Raw genomic sequence first — 17,279 nt, forward strand, 5'->3', positions numbered from 1 at the left:
ACCCTAACCCTAACCCTAACCCTAACCCTAACCTAATGTTTTAGAAATGATTTTAAAAAAGCGAGAAAAAGGGTATTTATTATAATATATTTAATTACCAATTGAAAAAGCGGGGTAATGTTTTAGAAATCTTTTTAAAAAAGCGAGAAAAAAAGTGTATTTATTATAATTAAATTGAAAAAGCGGGGTAATGTTTTAAAAATCTTTTTAAAAAAGTGAGAATTTAATATAACGTGAAATTAAAAGATATAACATTACAATTTAAATATTATATAATAATAAAGTGATATATAAAATTATAATGGATAAATCTATAACGAAAAAGGGGAGGAAAATAAATGGGATACTTAGTTTAATAGTAAAGCGCCTTTTTAACTAAAGGGAAGACGCGGGTTCGAATCCCGTAGTATTCGTCTTTTTTTTTTCTGAGAAAATTCAATTATTAATTAAAAAAGCGGGGTAATATTTTAGAAATCTTTTTTAAAAAGTGAGAAAAAATCGTATTTATTTCAATTAAATTAAAGAAAAGTGGGGTAATGTTTTAAAAATCCTTTTAAAAAAGTAAGAATTTTCAAACCTTTAACCCTAATTTATAAGTAAGATAAGTATAAAGATGGTTAGTATTAATCACCGGGCGACCGGTTATAATTATTAAAGCGACGGGATTATTTATTTAAACGAGGGAGAGTGAATAATTAAAATATTAAAAATAAATTGATTAGTTAATAAGGTTTAAGATTAAGATATATCAAACTAGCCTAGAAGTTCTAACAATTTCTTAAAGTTTGGTGCGCCTAAGCCAGTGGCAGGGTCCCATCCATTGAGGGCATCCCATCCAGTTTCAACTTGCCCATCTCCATACGTACAACCGCCTGTTCTGCCAGAGGTAAGGTCCACTAGAGTACTACGAACCTCATCTGTGTAGAGAAGTGGGTTGAGCCAGCCCAGTGTTGGCTTCCCAGCCCGAAGCCGGTGGTCGTTAATGAGGGTGATCATGGAAGCCCACACCGGCGTGCTGGCACTCGTGCCCTTTGCCGTATAGGCTGATCTTCCGGAGCCGCCAATCAAGTAACGGACTCCTACCAATGTCAAGTCAGGAACACCCCGACCACTTGCGTTATACCATCCTGCGTGCTGATCACCAATGTTGTTGATATACTGTTGTGTGAAATTCTTCTGCCACTCCGGCGTTTCGAAGTACTCGGAAAAACCGCCACTAGACCATGACGTCGGCTCGAAGGGCACGTACAATGCTGTCGCGCCAATCGATGTTACATACGGACAAGAAGCAGGGAATGTCGAGAGAAAGCGATTTTGGCCCTTCAGTGGGCCGTCATTGGCGGCGCACTGCAAGTTCTGGCCGTTTCCATCAGCACCTCCATCACCCGATGCAACAAGCACCGAGACGCCTCGAGCGCCGAGCTGCATAAACATGTCACAGATTTTGAAAGCGAAGGGCTTTGGGGTGGACTGCTCGTCGTCGGTGTAGCTTATGGACAAGACCTTGGGCAGCGTATCATCATCCAAGGCCAACAGATACTCCAAGAACTCGATCCATGGTTCGTTAACATTGGACGGACTATCGGTCATGTTGGATCCATCGGGCCCGATATAGGGGCCTCTTCCACCCGTCGAGAGATAAGCAACGGGTAAAGGCTGTGTGAAAGGCAGAGTGTAGAAGGTGTCAAGCATGGCTTCTCCACCAGATCCCGTATCGGTTGTGTTCCCTCCATTGACCGAGGTAATTGTAAAGTTGTAATCGGCGCTGTAGCCGGAGGCGTTGCGTCTTGGGCTGTGATCCTGGAGAAATTGGTGCATGCCGGCTTGGGTAGGATACTCTTCGAGGAATCCAGCTATACCTAGTGTGCTGCCCGACAAGGCGTCAGGGGGGATATATGTGATGTTGTAAAGATCGACCAGACAGTCGGGCGTAACATAATCATGGCAAGAGGGAGTGCCTATCTGGAATCAACACAAGGTCTCGGGAAATTTGCATTCAACTTACTCTGAGCCTGTCGGCGTATCAGGTCCTGAGTCGCGAGCTCCTGCACTGGTTTGACTTTGCTGGCCTCGACAAATTGGGTAGTTGGGTATATGAACTGAATGTCCCCTGCGAGGTGATTTGGGATGCTGTACTCCAGCGCCCTTAGAACCAAATTCCCGCTGGGCGATACGTATTGATTGAACTCGCATTTGAGTATTTCATTCATCGTCTCAACAGGCCCTGCAAAATGCACCCATGCTGACTCGGCACGGATTTCCTCAACATTGGACCCAGTCAACCACCCAACGACGGAACTGACAGTGTCATCACGAGGGCTCGAGTATTGTTCAACTTGGAGTTTTGTCAGGTGCTTGCCAAACTCGGAATTTTTGATGTTGCTCGTATCGGCAAGACGCTTTTTGAGCTCGCCCAGGCCAGGTTGAGCGAGTGCCACCGAGAGCTGCACGTATAATGATCCTTCCGCCGGGCCGATCAACTTCCAGTCTTGAGGGACAATAGCCGTCTCGAGCACATTGGTAAGAGCGGCTGGCGATGCAAGCACAACTCGAACGAGAACGAGGGCACTGAGGAATCGCAGCATGGTTCGGGACGATAGTGATGGAAGACGTTGCGGCCTACCGCCATGTTGTCAAAACTCCAGGCCGTCGACGTCTTATCAGGGTGGAAAGTTCGTTAGTGGGCATTGGAATCATTTCATGAGTCGTGAATGTCCCAGCTCGTATTTCGGCCCAGGCCGTTACATTCGGCTAGCTGCATTGACCAGAACCGGGGGAACGAAATTACACCTGCCCGCTTTCAGCTTGGGTAACCCACTTTGACGTAGACAGTTCTCGTATTAAGCACCCCAAATTAACGACGATCCTTGATGAAACCGCAAAGCCTAGAAAATTAAGCTTCCCCTTTGAGCTTATATTAACAGCAATTCGGCACTGCTATCTGCCATTAGGACGCTAATATGATGTCAGTCATCCCAACACGAGGATAGTCCCGTCGCTCGTATGCCGGCCCCTGACAGCCAAGGATCGCTTGGACGACTAGCCATCGGCTTGACTAGGAGACTGGTTTGGCTTTGACTACTTAAATCACGGTGAACGCCGTCGCGAACTCTAGACTACCACCATGTAACCAAGGCTCCACCAGTTCTCATTCATCACTTCCATCACCAGCGCAGATATCGTTGCGATGAAGTCCTCCATTATCGCAGCAGCCAGCGCTGCCTCTGGCCTGGTCGCAGCCGACAATGTACCAACCGTTCATTTTCCTTTGACTCTGCTGTACGGCAATAACGAGAAGATTCACACTACTCTTACGAAACCCGAGACCAACACCACTATTCCTGTGGTCTACGATAGTGGTAGCGAAAACTTTTTCGTATTTGGTCCAGGTGCAATTGATAATTGGGGCTCTTCGAATATCGGAGTGCGCGGGCAATGCAATGCGAGTGTACCCGAGTCCGACTTGTTTGACTACAAGTTGTCGACAACCGCCTCACAACCAGTAGACCACCCTGCCACATATATCTATGGTGGTGCCGACAAGATCTACGGCGGCTCTGTCACGATCAATGACACTTTTATCTTTGTCAACGATGATGGGCTGTCCTACACACTGGAGAACACTCGCGTCGAGCTCGTGGATTTCTTGACCCAGCGAATCAGGGATACGACCTGCTCATATGCTCCTCTATATGACCTCGGCATATTGGGTGTCTCTCCTTTCTACCAAGGCGCCGGTCGCAACACCACAGGGCCTTCGGTGCGCCAGGATTTGCTGGATCGCGGAATTATTGGTGCCTCAGTACAGAGCATGTGGTTTGATGAGGCACCCGAGGATCCGCTCGCCCCCTACACCGGCAATGGCCTCATTGGTGGTATCGACACCTCCAAGTACTCGGGCGACCTGGTCAAGGTCAAGACTGTTGTCCCAGGCGGCGCAAACGTGGGCTACTTTACCGAGATGCCTACTGTTTCCATCAATGGCCATACCTTTACCCAGACCGACTCGGTAACATACTGCCAGCTGGACTCGGGTACTCACGACGACACTATCCCGATCGCCTATGCAGAGAACGACCTCTTTGAGAACATCACAGGCATCATCACCAGTCCCATTGGCTACACCTCATGGAACGGGACATGCGACACCATCCCTACCAACATCACCGTTGACCTGACTTTCCCAGGTGTGGTGGATGGGACTTCCGTCACTGTCAAGACACCTCTGCGCGCATACGCCCGAGTCGACTATGGTGAGCCCGGCTACTGCGCCATGAGCGTTGGCGTCAGCGGTTGCTTCCTTGGCTCACCATTCCACTCTGCTGCATTCTTTGCTGCCGACGACGAGCATGGTGAGATTGCGCTGGCACAAGGTGGCGTGTCAAAGCCCGGCAGCAGTTTTGATCCTGCATCAGTTGTGGGAAGGATACCTTGAAGAAACCATCTAGTTGTAGTAAATAATAGAGCCATGCTAAAGAAATGCTTTTTCAGCTGTATGCTCGTACAGAGGATGCACCATCCGATGTGTTGCGTCTCCATGGTAGTCTACGTTGGTGCTATCCATGGGACTCGATTTATCAAGCTCCTAAGGTCCTGGTTATATCATTTCCGAACTTTGAATCAAATCAACTCCGACCCTATCGCGCAATAGAGGCATTAGGTAGCCATCATTAGAGTTCTGGGAGACTAAATACTCTTCGAAATCCAAGTGTATATCATTACAAATTTGAAAGGTGGACGTCCTCTGACTTTCGAGCGGCCGCGTACCGACAACACTTACGTCGACGGGACCCGGAATCGATGGAAATATATTCTGTATATTAAAAGATGAAAGAGCAAGTTGTGCGTGAGGCAGTACGTCTCGAAACTCTGCACGAGGATCAACATATACCCCGCTTAGATTATCGCGTATAAAAAGCTGATAAAGGTTAGGATAGGGCAGATTGGAATAGAAGTCGAGAAGCTGCAAGTCGGGTATCGTTCAACATGTTTGGCTTGTAGTTGGCAGTATTGTAGCCAATATATCTTAAGGCGTCTTGAGCTAGTTGACAAGTCCATATACTTTCATCGCTTCTTTTAGCATCGAGGGAGAGTTTTTGCATCATCAACTACGCTACCAATTTCTAAAGGGTAAGGGTGGACGTACGGTACCGTAGGACCTGTGAGACCTAGATGATACACCTTAGCACAGCTAGCATGACAGAGGAGGCGAATTCGAGATTGAATAGATCGACTAGGACACTCATTATTGCCTGTCACTAAAAACCAGGGACCAAGAAGAGTGGCGAGTGTTAATTCAAGGTAGAACAGTATGGCGGCTGAGTTTAAGTGCCTTTACTGCCATTATTCTCCTGCTTAAGCCGTAGACTTTACATCTAGTCGTAACAAGCTGGCCGCATTCTTCCAGCGGATGCCTTCCAGCTCCTCCTCGCTGACCATGCCGCTCTCCTCTAGCATCTCTAACCACTTAAGCCCGTCACGGCTCTTGGCGAAGGGATAGTCGACGCTGTACATGATTCTGTCCCGCTTCGTATTGCGAAGAATACACGCCAGGGGGTCCAGTGCCCAGTTCCCACTCGTCGTCAACCAGAGGTTGTTATCCCATACCTTCCGGAACGATCGCTGCTTGCCCCAGCGCGAAGACACGCGCTCGATGCGTTGGAGCATGTACGGGATCATCTCGCCCATATGCCCGATAATGATCTTCAACGTGGGGAAACGATCGAACACGCCGGACGCATACAGCCTTAACACGTGCAACGCGACGTCGCTATGCCAGCCGAACCCAAACGCAAGGATCGATGTCGTCACCTCGTCTGAGAGATGGGGCGATTTGTACGCGGTGAAAAGTCGCTCTGATGGCCAGGTGGGATGGATATAGATTGGAACATCCAGCTTCGTCGCCTCAGTCCATAGCACATCAAACTCGGGACCGTCATAGTACCGCCCTCCCTCCGTGTGGCTGTCTACCAGAGCGCCTACGAACTTCACCCCGTTCATGTCACCAGAGCAGGTCCGACGCAGCTCCTTCGCGGCCTCTTCGGGCTCGTCCATAGCCAGCTCGGCGAACCCGGCGAATCTTCCGGGGTTCGACCGCACAGCTCCGGCTAGCTGGTCGTTGCACTCTCGACACAGCTCCGGGGACAGGTCGCCCGGTCCGTGAGAGATGACCTGCAAAGTCACCTGGCCGGCGTCCATATCCGCGATCCGCTTTGGCCCGAGCTCAGTAAACTGATTAAAGAGCCCCGGGATGGCCTTGAAGCTCAGATTGCGGGCATTTGGATGAGAGGTGGCAGCCTCAGAGAGGAAGTGCTCCTCGAGGGTGATGATGGGGCGAACCGCAATGGAAGACGACATCTTAGAATAAGATCAACCAATGTCACGACTGAGTGCTGTTAGATAACGGCTCCAAAGCGCACGCGTCGCTATCTATTTAACTCTTGTAAAAGGACCGGATAATTGTTTAGTGTCGCGGGGTTTACGTAGGCTCTTAACGCCGTGTTCCATAACTCCAGGGCTACTAACCGAGCCTCGGGGCTTAACGGTTGTAACAACGGAACACCCGAGTCCAATTAAACAAGGTGGCCGATCTTACCACAGAAATTAGCCCTTCAGATCGGTGTTGGTGGACCTGGTCGTTCGCTTCTCTTATCCAAGCCATGAATACCTGACTTTCGCAACTGCATAGAGTCCCTAGAGTGATGAATGGTTAATTTCGTCATGCTTCCAATTATAAAAGTAGATAGCCTCGTATATACTATTCGAGAGATTGCAGCTTCTCTCTGCTACATCTGGTTGATGAGGTAGTGAGCTTTGAGGCGTCTATTATTTACAATGGCTACAGGCTGTGATTATTAATGCAGATGGCCTCGGATGACTCTTGCACCTAACAACCTGTCTTCAACAGCTCTAATTCTGTCTGTCATATCGATGAGTCTCTCCTCACACTCGCGCACAAGACCCATTGTATCCATTAGGAGCATCCGGCATTCCGTGCTCTCCGTAGCAGCTCTATGCGTTTGCATTCGTTCGAGTTTAGTAGAAATAGCCGTAACACCCCCACGAAATCTCAGCCAAATAAGCCTTCGAGGCAGATCACACTGGTAGTGCTGTCGCGTTGCGTCAAAGCTCCATTCGAGGTCTTTCTCTCTGCGCTCGTCTGTTTTTCCGGGTATCACAAGAAATGGTGCCTCGTATGCCTTAAATTCGCGGATCAGATCCTTGATCGCGTCCGTCAGTACTCGAACGGGACCGGATTCTCCGTAAACATCTTTGACCTTCGTGCGGTAATTGTCGTGGCGTCTTATTGAGGGGCGCCGCTCTCGCCTGCGAAGCCTCCTCAGGTATTCAAGCTCCTCATACAGTCGCTGTCGTAGCAGTGATAGTTCATCCTGGATTTGCGCAGGTGCATGGCCGAGTGTCAAGAATGCCTGCCAAAAGGCGTTCAGCCAAATAAGAAGAGTGAGACTGAAGGATATGAATCCAATCACGATTGACGCGAGGCTAATAGCTGGGAGACCATCCATGACTCCTTCACTCCAGCGGCACCACCGCGTCCGCCTTTCCGGGGCGCGGACACAACCTGTTATTTACAGAGAAATAAGATTTCGGGTGTCCGGTCGCCAGATGCCAGACTTTCAGGAGAAGCCATAGTTAAATCACGAGAGAGAGCCATGGTGACGCTAGCAAACTGAACTAGTTGCCATAGTTCCATTTCCATTGACTTTTAGTTCTCCGCCGTTGCCGTAACTGTGCTTGGCCTCGGCACAAAGATGAGCTTTGGAACTGTGACGCGTAGCCGGCATTTTCCGTCCAGCGGCTCACGCCCCCAGCCTCAAACGTCCCTCACTTGCATTTATGATGCGATGCCCCCCGCAATACTGCATTATAATCGCCGGTTTTAAGCTTCAGAGAAGAATATTCAAAGAGTAAGTTAACATGTGGGCTTGGCTTGCCTGGGATTTCTCATAGAGTCGCAAAGGAAAAAGACAAGGAAAAAGACAGGGAAAAAAGTCACAGGGCATGCAGTTCTACGTGCCTGAATGGTCGTCTTGAGTATGCCGAGCCAAAACAGTTAAACTAAACATAGCATATTAATATCTTAGACTATTACGTACTAAAGATTCTATTTTCTCGCGGCGAGAATATTTAGAATTCTCAGTGACTTTCGCCAGTGGCTCTGGACTTTGAGTCCTAACTACATATATAATCCCTAGACGTATGTCTTGTTACCCACAACTGCGCGGCGAAAGTCAGCTTAAAGGAAATGTTAGGGGGCGTCAATTTGCAGAGCGCTTCCCACTTAAACCGTGCAATAAGTCTGATGCAGTGTGGTCATGTCTTATAACACAATTCATGTCAATGAGGTTCAGTAAACCTCCTCATTACAAAGACTAACATACGAGCAACTGATGGCTCCGGTAATTTCAGTGGATCCTATTCACCGTTGTGCGGCATGCCAAACTTTTCGCCAAGGATGAACTACACTAAGTACATTGTGCTCCCAAATCAAGCCGACCTTGTGAGTGACACCGTTGCGGTAATGCTGAGTTTCACGTGGTGGCAGGCAGGCAAAAGGGCGGGAAATGATCTATGGATTTAGAAGCTAAGATCGTTGGTCACAAGAAGTACTGACTCTGACGAGCATGAACCAGAATGACAACTCGTCTGACGAGGGGCAGAACCTCTTGTACATCGTTCTGTGGAGTGTATTGAAACCCTGCAGTCTACCAGAAGTCTCAAATAGCGAAACAATCATGAATCTGAACGACCAAAAGTCTAGTTATCCAGCGCTGACTTGGTTGGGTCCCAAGCGATAGGGCTATACTCCGGAGATTCCAACCCGGCAACCTCGGAATCAGTCAATGAGAAATCATAAACTTCAGCATTTTCCTGAATTCTACTCGGCGTCACGCTCTTAGGCAGAGGGACATATCCTTTCTGGAGGCTCCATCGGATGAGAATCTGTGCAGGGGTCTTCCCGTACTTCTCTGATAGCTTCTTCACTTCTGGGTCGTCAAACTTTTTGCCTCTCACCACGGGGCAGTAGGCCTCGAGAACAATGTTTCTCTTGGCGCACCATTCAGCGATGTCAGTTCGGGCACACCATGGATGGACTTCGTATTGAGCCACGGATATGACACCGCCTTTTCCCTTGCCACCTCGCTCCTCTTCCAGCTCGGCAATGTGGGTCTCCAACTCGTCGAGATGGTGGATCCCGTAATTGCTCACTCCGATGCTGCGAATTTTGCCTTCTTCCACAGCCTCGACGAGCGCTTTCCATACTCCCTTGCGGTTCGCCGACCCTCCGTAGGGTGCATGAATTAGCATGAGGTCAATATAGTCAACACTAGCAGTCTTCAGGCTAAGGTCGACCTGTGACTTTGTCTTCTCGTAGTCGTTTCCACTGTTTGGTATTTGTGGGATCTTGGATGTATAGAAGATATCTGACCTGGGAATGCCGCTTTTCTTCATGGCAGATCCCGCACCGGATTCATTGCGATACATCACGGCAGAATCAATGTGCTTGTAGCCGGCCTTGAAGGCCTCGAGGCAAGCCTTCTCTGTCTCATCAGGTGGACTGGTCAGGTTAGCCAATACAAGGTAAAGAGGTTTGGGCGGCATATGGTGTCCTCACGTTTGATAGACCTGTTTCAATATGAGCCAACTTGAACAAGGAGATAGACACCATCACTCACGCCAAATCCCAGCAATGGAATTTCAAATCCGCTGTTGAGCTTCACTGCAGAGTTGATAGTGATAGACATGTTGATATGGGTTGCTAGTGCGAGTCGGGTTCTTATAAGGGACTGTGGAATGCTAAGAGTTCGCGAAAGCATACTGGGACATTGACGTCGGTAAAGGCGGGGTGGCGTACGATTTATAGGGGAAACGTGTCGGACATAACGAATACAGAGGGGACCTAACTCCACTCATTCATTTCTGGAGATCTCGGAATCCGAACTTCGGCTCGCACTCCCGTATGTCTGAAGGGGATTCTAGTCAGAAATCGGGTTGATGCAGTCCTGTTGATCATTGCCTGAGCAGAATGCATGGCCGCCTGCCTGTATTACAACAAAGGCCATTCACTTCGCTCTGTCGTTGTCGCTGATCGTTGCGAGATGCTGCTGAACCTCGTGGAGTGGGTGTCTCGAGTGATCGACGGTCCGCCTGCTCTGGCTCATGAGGCGCCGCCAGCTGCTGGCATAAACCCCCACCATTAGTGCACCTCGCACGAGCGTCGGTGACGACAGCGGGGTATCGCAGCCTAACTTTTAACTTTGAGGAACTTTATGAGAATCTTTGAGCTGTAATCGCGTTGTGACCCAGCTTAGTCGAACACCTTATTTGATATCGCATCCGGCTCACAAGTATTTAATTAATCCCGCCTCCGACACTAACCGGTCCTGGAATTACTGGCACGGCCGTCGAACTCGAGCAACACAGATACAAGAACCAGTCGCTAAGAGCTGGAATTCAATCGGCGTCGCCGTCTGTCTACGAAAAGTATCTTGCCAAAGTCGCCCATCAAACTCCCGAGGGCTCGCAATGCAGCTGGTCGGTTCCAAGTCCGCCCAGCGGCTGGACTCGTCCGTTGGCGATGCCAGCCAAAGCGTAACGCTCTTGCCGATCGAGCCTGAAGACATGTGGCACGCCAACAACCTGATATCCCCGGAAGACACCATCAAGGCGCACGCTGTCCGCAAAGTCACGACCGAGTCCAGCACCGGGAGCACGCAGTCGCATCGAGTCCACACCGACCTCACCATACGAGTCACATCCACCTTCTTCGACACGGGCGCCTCCCAGCTGCACGTCTCAGGGACGGTGATCTCAGAGAACAGCTTTGTCAACATTGGGCAATACCACACATTGGATCTGGAGTTGAACCGACCATTCACCATATGGAAGCAGTACGGCTGGGACTCGGTAGCCCAGGAGACCCTGCAGGAGGCGCTCAAGCAGGACAAGGAGGGGGCTGTCGCTGCAGTTGTTATGCAGGAGGGGTTTGCAAACATTTGTCTGATTACCGAATACCGGACGATTCTGAAGCAGCGAGTCGAGAGTACGATACCAAAGAAGCGGGCCGCCAGCTCCGATCAGAGCAGTGGCATGAAGCGCTTCTTCGACAAGACTCTGGGCACTCTGATGCGGAGTATCGACTTTTCCAAGCCACGCCCACTACTTCTGGCGAGCCCTGGCTTCGTCGCTGGAGATTTCAAGAGGTTCATCAGCGAGGAGGGTACTCGCAAAGGGGACAAGGCCATGGTCGCGATGGCCAAGTATGCCACTGTCGTGCATTCCAGCTCGGGCCATCTGCACAGCTTGAACGAGATCCTCAAGAGTCAAGAGGTCTTGGCCACCATGAAGGACATGAAGTTCTCCAAAGAAACCAGGGCTATGGATGAGCTATTCGACCGCTTACGAAAGGATGATGGGCGCGCCTGGTACGGCACGTCAACGGTGGAGAAGGCAGTCACTGAGGGTGCTGTTGGGCGCGGTGGCGGTGTTCTCCTCATCAACAACTCCTTGTTCCGCAGCCTGGATATCGCAACCCGCAAACGGTATGTGGCTATGGTTGACAAGGTCCGAGAGGACGGTGGGGATGCTCGGATACTGAGCAGCGATCATGAGAGTGGTCAGCGGTTGGACGCTCTGGGAGGCATCGCTGCGATATTGACGTACCCCATCCATGATCTCGACGAGGACGATACAGGAGAGGAATCACAGGAAAATGAAACACGAGACATGATCATATAAAGCCCTCCGTACAGGATCTACCGTCGTGTAACCTGGTGCACCCTGCCCAGGCTGCCATAGAAAGATAGAGCGATATACTGATCTAAATTCAAATGATACCCTTATGAAAACGATCAATGTAGACCCGGTAATTGGGAAAACCCATCTGGCAGAGTACGTACCTCAGAGTCCCTAGGTCGTCTAGGGAGCACTGCCACAGAACCAACAACTACTGAGTCTCTAGTTGATAGCGTCACTAAAATACTACCTGCTCGCTGCCAACCGCCGTGTCTTAGAAGCTCTACGTGCCACAGCGCGGGGTGCGGCGCTATTCTCTTCGTGGCTGCTTACCAATCCACACCCTTGGAACGCCAGCACTCGACGTCTTTCCAGAGCGGCACTGAACTTCAAAGTTGTCTCCGGCTCTGGGGCATACGGTTCTTTATGTTTTCGGAGCCAAAGATCCCGCGAGAAGCTCGACGACAACAACAGCCATGGCGCAACAGTCTCAAGTCAAGGACATCGCTAGTGCGAGCGAGTTCAACCAACTGCTGAAGGACAACAAGTATGTGGTAACGGACTTCTACGCGACCTGGTGTGGGCCATGTAAGGCAATGGCACCCCTCTATGAGCAACACGCAGCGAAGAATGCAGCAGTGGGAAAGGTTGCTTTCGCCAAGGTCGATGTGGATGCTGTGCCCGACGTAGCTGCGCGCTATCGTGTTACGAATATCCCAACGTTTCTTTTCATCAAGGACGGCGAGGAATACGACGAAATCAGACAGGCCAATCCACCAAAGCTGAAGGCTGCGGTGGATGAAATCGCGGTCGAGGTTGCGAAGCTGAACGACGGGGACAGCGATATCACCAAGGCGATACAGGACGAGGACTGGTGATTGGAAGCAGCCAATGTGATATACTGGTCCGATCAAAGAGGCTTGGAGGAGGGGGGCCGAGGCAATTTGGTCACGAGGGGGGTTGTATTACAATTCGTCTTGATACGAAAATCAACCCCAATGCGTACTTGCGGGCCAGTCATCAGTGCTGTAGCCAATGCAGACCTTGAAAGAGTATTGCGCTTAGTGCACAAACCCAGGGCTGGCCATCTAAACGTCCTTGAGACTAAGCGCAATACTCTTTCAAGTACCTGTTCAATCGACATGTCCACTATAATCCATTTCCGGCTCCCCCATTTTCATTTTGTCCGTCACTCTTCTTGAACAAGGTAGATGGACCTGGGCATAGTAACGGGCATGCATCGCTAGCCTTAGTATCGTACGGACGCTGCCGCAGAACGGACCCCACGGTATGACGCACTAAAGGAGCCAACGTCATGGCTTTCTTTAGAGGGTAGATCGGCGATTTGGTGCAGCCTCCTCCACGCCTTGCTTTAGATAACGGCACGATTCGCATAGCTTAGGCATGTAACAACAACTACTACAATCACACATTTCGAAACCCGTGATCCACTAGGTTATCCTTCTTCACCGTTCACCGGCCTCCTAGCTGACTTCTCCGGCTCGGGTCCTTGCTTTCCCCACTACCCACAGAGGACTGACAAGGCTAGTCGCTGAACGCCAAGACCGGACAACGACCAGACTACGCCGTACCGAGCTTACGGATTTTTCGCATTCGTCCTCGGGTTTCAAGGGGTCCGTATCTTCGCAGGCTGGTCGCATTCTGCGCCTCGGTGCGCCAAAATGGATGTCGACCGCGTGCCATAACACTTGTGTGTACGGTCAGGCTTTGATATCTTCATACTCATATCACCCCAGAAGCCTTTCGCTGGCTTCAGTCATGGGAGATGTCGAGCTCGATCCTGACCGCGGATGCCCAGCATGGCACCCGTGGTGCTCATGAGGAAGACCAGGGAGCACCGCCGCGAAAGGCGTCTCTCACGTCCGGGACTGCTCTTGCAAACATCCTTACGAATGGGCGACCCGGATCGCCAACAGCAGTGGACGGCGTAGGTAAGATTGCCCAAGATCCACATTCCCTCCCTCGTCCTCGCATGTGCCGCATCCACGCTAACCGATCCTTCACTTCTGCAGCAGGCAGCACAATTCCGGGCAAGAAAGGGTCGGCCAAGCTCTCGCGCAAAGATGCAGTGCCCTCAGAGCCAGCCATCGATCCTTTGTCGCACGTTCGTCTCCTTCTCGAATTCTCATTGTGGTTCGCGGGCAGAGTTAGCGGCTAAGAGCATTGTAGCATATCTTTGTGCGAACAAATACCGATCATTCAATTCCTTCGAAACTTCGAGCTGCCGGAAGGCCTGATAGTCCTGCTGCCAATGAAGGTCTCCCGAGACCTAGTTCTGATCTTTCGGCGAAGCAAGCAACGACGGCGCAGCTCGAGCCAGGAAAAGACAAAAAGAAGCCGGCTTCGTTCCTGAGCCGCCTGAGTATGATTGGAAACAAAAAGAAAGATGACTACTTGTACGATGACGAATCCGAAATCAGCGAGCTGCGCACCGAGGGCGTGAACGCGGTAGCTTTCTCCTCCGTTGTAGGTGGTGCAGGCTATATTCCGCACCACAAGGAGCCACCTCGGTATATAAAGGTTCGGGCTCATGGCAAGAAGGCGAAGGAATTTGACCGTATGTTCCTTGCGCAACAACTAGTCGGAACTCAGGTAAGAAATTTGCACTGTTTTACTTACTGCGGCGAAATACAGCCGGCATCTTGGTTCCTTCCATGCTACTTCGTATATGGATCTATCCCCATGCCCCATTTGGCGTAAACCATTTGGCCTGACTCGGCCTGACTCGGCCTGGGATCCAAGTTGACTGCTACATCCACAGTCTTTGCAAGGCTCACAACAATCCAAACCCGCTGGGTGCCTCTGTATATATCATTTTCTACTTTTCAATCTCTTTTTAACTCAAGCTTACCTGATAACAGCCACCAAAGGAACACGTGGACGCGAATACTGCCATCAACGGTGCCCCTGTCCAGCCAGTTCATGGGTTTGGTCATCGAGATATTAACAATGGTGGCCCTATTTGGGCCATGGAGTTCAGCAAGGACGGTAAATATCTCGCCACCGCCGGCCGCGACCGTATCGTACGCATTTGGGGGGTTATTGCCACATCTGGAGACCGAACAGCATACGAAGAGGAAGTCAGTAGTGATGTTGGCAGCACTGGCGAACGCCTAAGCGCCCCTGTTTTTCGAACCCACCCACTCCGCGAGCTAGCAGGTCACACTGGTGAAATCCTGGATCTCAGCTGGAGCAAGAACAACTTCTTGCTCTCTTCGTCAATGGACAAGACCGTGCGATTGTGGCACATTAGCCGACAGGAATGTCTATGCACCTTCAAGCACAAAGACTTCGTCACGTCAATCGCATTTCACCCACGCGACGACCGATTCTTCCTCGCGGGTTCCCTCGATTCCATTCTCAGGCTCTGGAGCATCCCGGACAAGGCAGTTGCTTATTCGAGCCAGATCTCTGACCTGATCACTGCCGTTGCGTTCTCTCCTGATGGGAAAACATGCATCGCCGGCTGCCTTAACGGTCTATGTACGTTCTACGAGACCGAAGGGCTAAAGTTTGGGACTCAGATGTATGTGCGGTCATCGCGAGGCAAGAATGCAAAGGGCAGTAAAATCACGGGTATTCATACCATGGCGTTTCCGCCTGACGCTCCTGATGGGGAGGTGAAAGTCTTGGTTACGTCGAACGACTCTCGTATTCGAATTTACAATCTTCGGGACAAGGCCATGGAGATGAAAATCAAGGGCCACGAAAACTCGTGTAATCAAATACGCGCCACATTCAGTGATGATGCAAAATATGTCATATGCGGGAGCGAAGACAGAAAGGCCTTCATCTGGTCTACTGGGCCCTCGCAGGGTGATAACAAGGAGAAGCGGCCATGTGAGTACTTTGAAGCTCATTCTGCGATAGTCACGCAAGCTGTGTTTGCACCGACGGTTACGCGCCAGCTTTTACAGGCGTCGGAGGATCCGATCTTTACACTCTGCAACCCGCCACCAATCACGCTGGTCAGTAAGGGTGAAACCAACGCGAGTCAGACTACGCTGCCACAAGAAACAGAGTGCGATATAGCCAAGGTCACCAAACCAGAAAGCACGCCGGCGTTCAAAGCCCGATCAAAACACCTTGATGGAAATATTATCGTCACAAGTGACCATGACGGGATCATTAAAGTTTTCCGTCAAGACTGTGCCTTTGTGAAACGCCGGCATGAGACCTGGGAGACAGGTTCAACATTCTCACGGAAGCTGGGCCGAGACGGGCTTTTAGGACGAACTGGTAGCATCATGACCAAGACGAGTGTCAGCAGCCGAGATCCTCATTCTCGCCGCGGATCGATCACGCAACCACCCCAAGTGAATTCGGAGCGCATCATGTCGTGGCGACAGGGGATCGAAGGGACACCTTCGTCAAGACCTAGCTCGATCGCGATGGCGACCCCGGCTCGCAGTGAACGATCCGTCAGCCCTGCCAAGGCACGTACCCCTACAGCGTCCAACACTACGAACTTGGCCTCCGAAGCCAGGCGTCCGCCATATACCAGTTCAATAGCATCACCATCCCTGCCACCCATGAGTCCAACTCCCAGTATCCAGTCTCATGAGCATGAGCGTCCTCATGCAACCGACAAATTCTTCCAGCCTCCCACTCCAAGCTTCACGTTCAGGAGTGTTGATGATGAAAGCGATGGCGGCCTCCGACTAGACCCTGCTGGGGCTAGTTACTCGTTCTGGAACCTGAATCGGTGGCGTGGCATCGGGAGTAAACCTTCCGAAGATAGTGGTCACGGGTCTGAAGGCCCTGAGAAGAGACACAATCGAGTTGCAAGTGAAGCACCGATAATCTCGATGGGCCACGACTCTGAGGATCAAGGTCGCCGGAAGAGCTTGGGTGCACGCGTGATGCGGTCTCAGACTGACAAGTCAGATAAAAGCGACCTTAACAGTCGGAGGAAGAGTGTCCCCTTGAAGACGCACGATACCAGCCGCCTGGCGCCTCCGGATGCTCGTCCTGGATATGAACGTCACGAAAGCGTTGTAAGCACGTTGACCAGTGAGGGTTTGACCAGTGGCAGCACCAGCGATGGTGGCAACGACCTGAGGTGTTCCAAATGCGGCGGTCGTGATTTTAAGACAAAGAAAGTGGGTACCCGACAGAGACTGATATGCTCCCAATGTGGAAGGATGGCAGAAGCGTAACAGGAAGATTACTTGGAATGCATCCAAATATATTATATGGGCAAGTTACAATTCTTCGTGTTCACAATTTCTACTGTAGCAAATCACATCTCTGTTTAAGGGTTTTCTTAAAAAACTCGACTGGGAGGAATGTCTCCCTTGCCTAGGTAATCACTAACAATCGGAATTCTACGAAAAGTTCACATGCATAAAGACGTGAATTAAATAATGATTTAAGTGTGATTCAAGTGCCCAGTGCAATTTGTAGCACCCTCCATGTTTGTCGTTGCACGTGATAGCCTATGTTAATATGTAGTCTGCAGATATCGTTACTATCACAATGGGGTCGAAGATCAGGTACGA

General features: G+C 50.5%; 7 protein-coding genes across 7 annotated transcripts; 4 read left to right on the forward strand and 3 right to left on the reverse strand.

Annotated features, from left to right (window-relative positions):
* Positions 1–753: 753 nt before the first annotated feature.
* Positions 754–2,585, reverse strand: JN550_012795 (uncharacterized protein; the record flags this gene model as incomplete). Its single annotated transcript, XM_049311310.1, has 2 exons — positions 754–1,958; positions 2,006–2,585. The coding sequence occupies 2 exons, from the start codon at positions 2,583–2,585 to the stop codon at positions 754–756; spliced, it is 1,785 nt and encodes a 594-aa protein (XP_049165196.1).
* A 602-nt stretch (positions 2,586–3,187) lies between these two features.
* On the forward strand, positions 3,188–4,435 carry JN550_012796 (uncharacterized protein; the record flags this gene model as incomplete). The annotated part of the gene is made up of 1 exon (XM_049311311.1): positions 3,188–4,435. The coding sequence occupies one exon, from the start codon at positions 3,188–3,190 to the stop codon at positions 4,433–4,435; it is 1,248 nt and encodes a 415-aa protein (XP_049165197.1).
* A 920-nt stretch (positions 4,436–5,355) lies between these two features.
* Positions 5,356–6,357, reverse strand: JN550_012797 (uncharacterized protein; the record flags this gene model as incomplete). Its single annotated transcript, XM_049311312.1, has 1 exon — positions 5,356–6,357. The coding sequence occupies one exon, from the start codon at positions 6,355–6,357 to the stop codon at positions 5,356–5,358; it is 1,002 nt and encodes a 333-aa protein (XP_049165198.1).
* Positions 6,358–8,778: 2,421 nt separating this feature from the next.
* On the reverse strand, positions 8,779–9,767 carry JN550_012798 (uncharacterized protein; the record flags this gene model as incomplete). Its single annotated transcript, XM_049311313.1, has 3 exons — positions 8,779–9,580; positions 9,638–9,648; positions 9,699–9,767. The coding sequence occupies 3 exons, from the start codon at positions 9,765–9,767 to the stop codon at positions 8,779–8,781; spliced, it is 882 nt and encodes a 293-aa protein (XP_049165199.1).
* Positions 9,768–10,548: 781 nt separating this feature from the next.
* On the forward strand, positions 10,549–11,760 carry JN550_012799 (uncharacterized protein; the record flags this gene model as incomplete). Its single annotated transcript, XM_049311314.1, has 1 exon — positions 10,549–11,760. The coding sequence occupies one exon, from the start codon at positions 10,549–10,551 to the stop codon at positions 11,758–11,760; it is 1,212 nt and encodes a 403-aa protein (XP_049165200.1).
* A 473-nt stretch (positions 11,761–12,233) lies between these two features.
* Positions 12,234–12,635, forward strand: JN550_012800 (uncharacterized protein; the record flags this gene model as incomplete). The annotated part of the gene is made up of 1 exon (XM_049311315.1): positions 12,234–12,635. The coding sequence occupies one exon, from the start codon at positions 12,234–12,236 to the stop codon at positions 12,633–12,635; it is 402 nt and encodes a 133-aa protein (XP_049165201.1).
* Positions 12,636–13,543: 908 nt separating this feature from the next.
* Positions 13,544–16,937, forward strand: JN550_012801 (uncharacterized protein; the record flags this gene model as incomplete). Its single annotated transcript, XM_049311316.1, has 4 exons — positions 13,544–13,709; positions 13,791–13,882; positions 13,948–14,370; positions 14,640–16,937. 4 exons carry the CDS (start codon positions 13,544–13,546, stop codon positions 16,935–16,937), a joined length of 2,979 nt encoding a protein of 992 aa, XP_049165202.1.
* Between the last annotated feature and the right edge of the window lie 342 nt (positions 16,938–17,279).

Source organism: Neoarthrinium moseri (genome assembly GCF_022829205.1).
Source record: "Neoarthrinium moseri strain CBS 164.80 chromosome Unknown scaffold95_Wmoseri_CBS_16480, whole genome shotgun sequence".
NCBI lineage: Eukaryota > Fungi > Ascomycota > Sordariomycetes > Amphisphaeriales > Apiosporaceae > Neoarthrinium > Neoarthrinium moseri.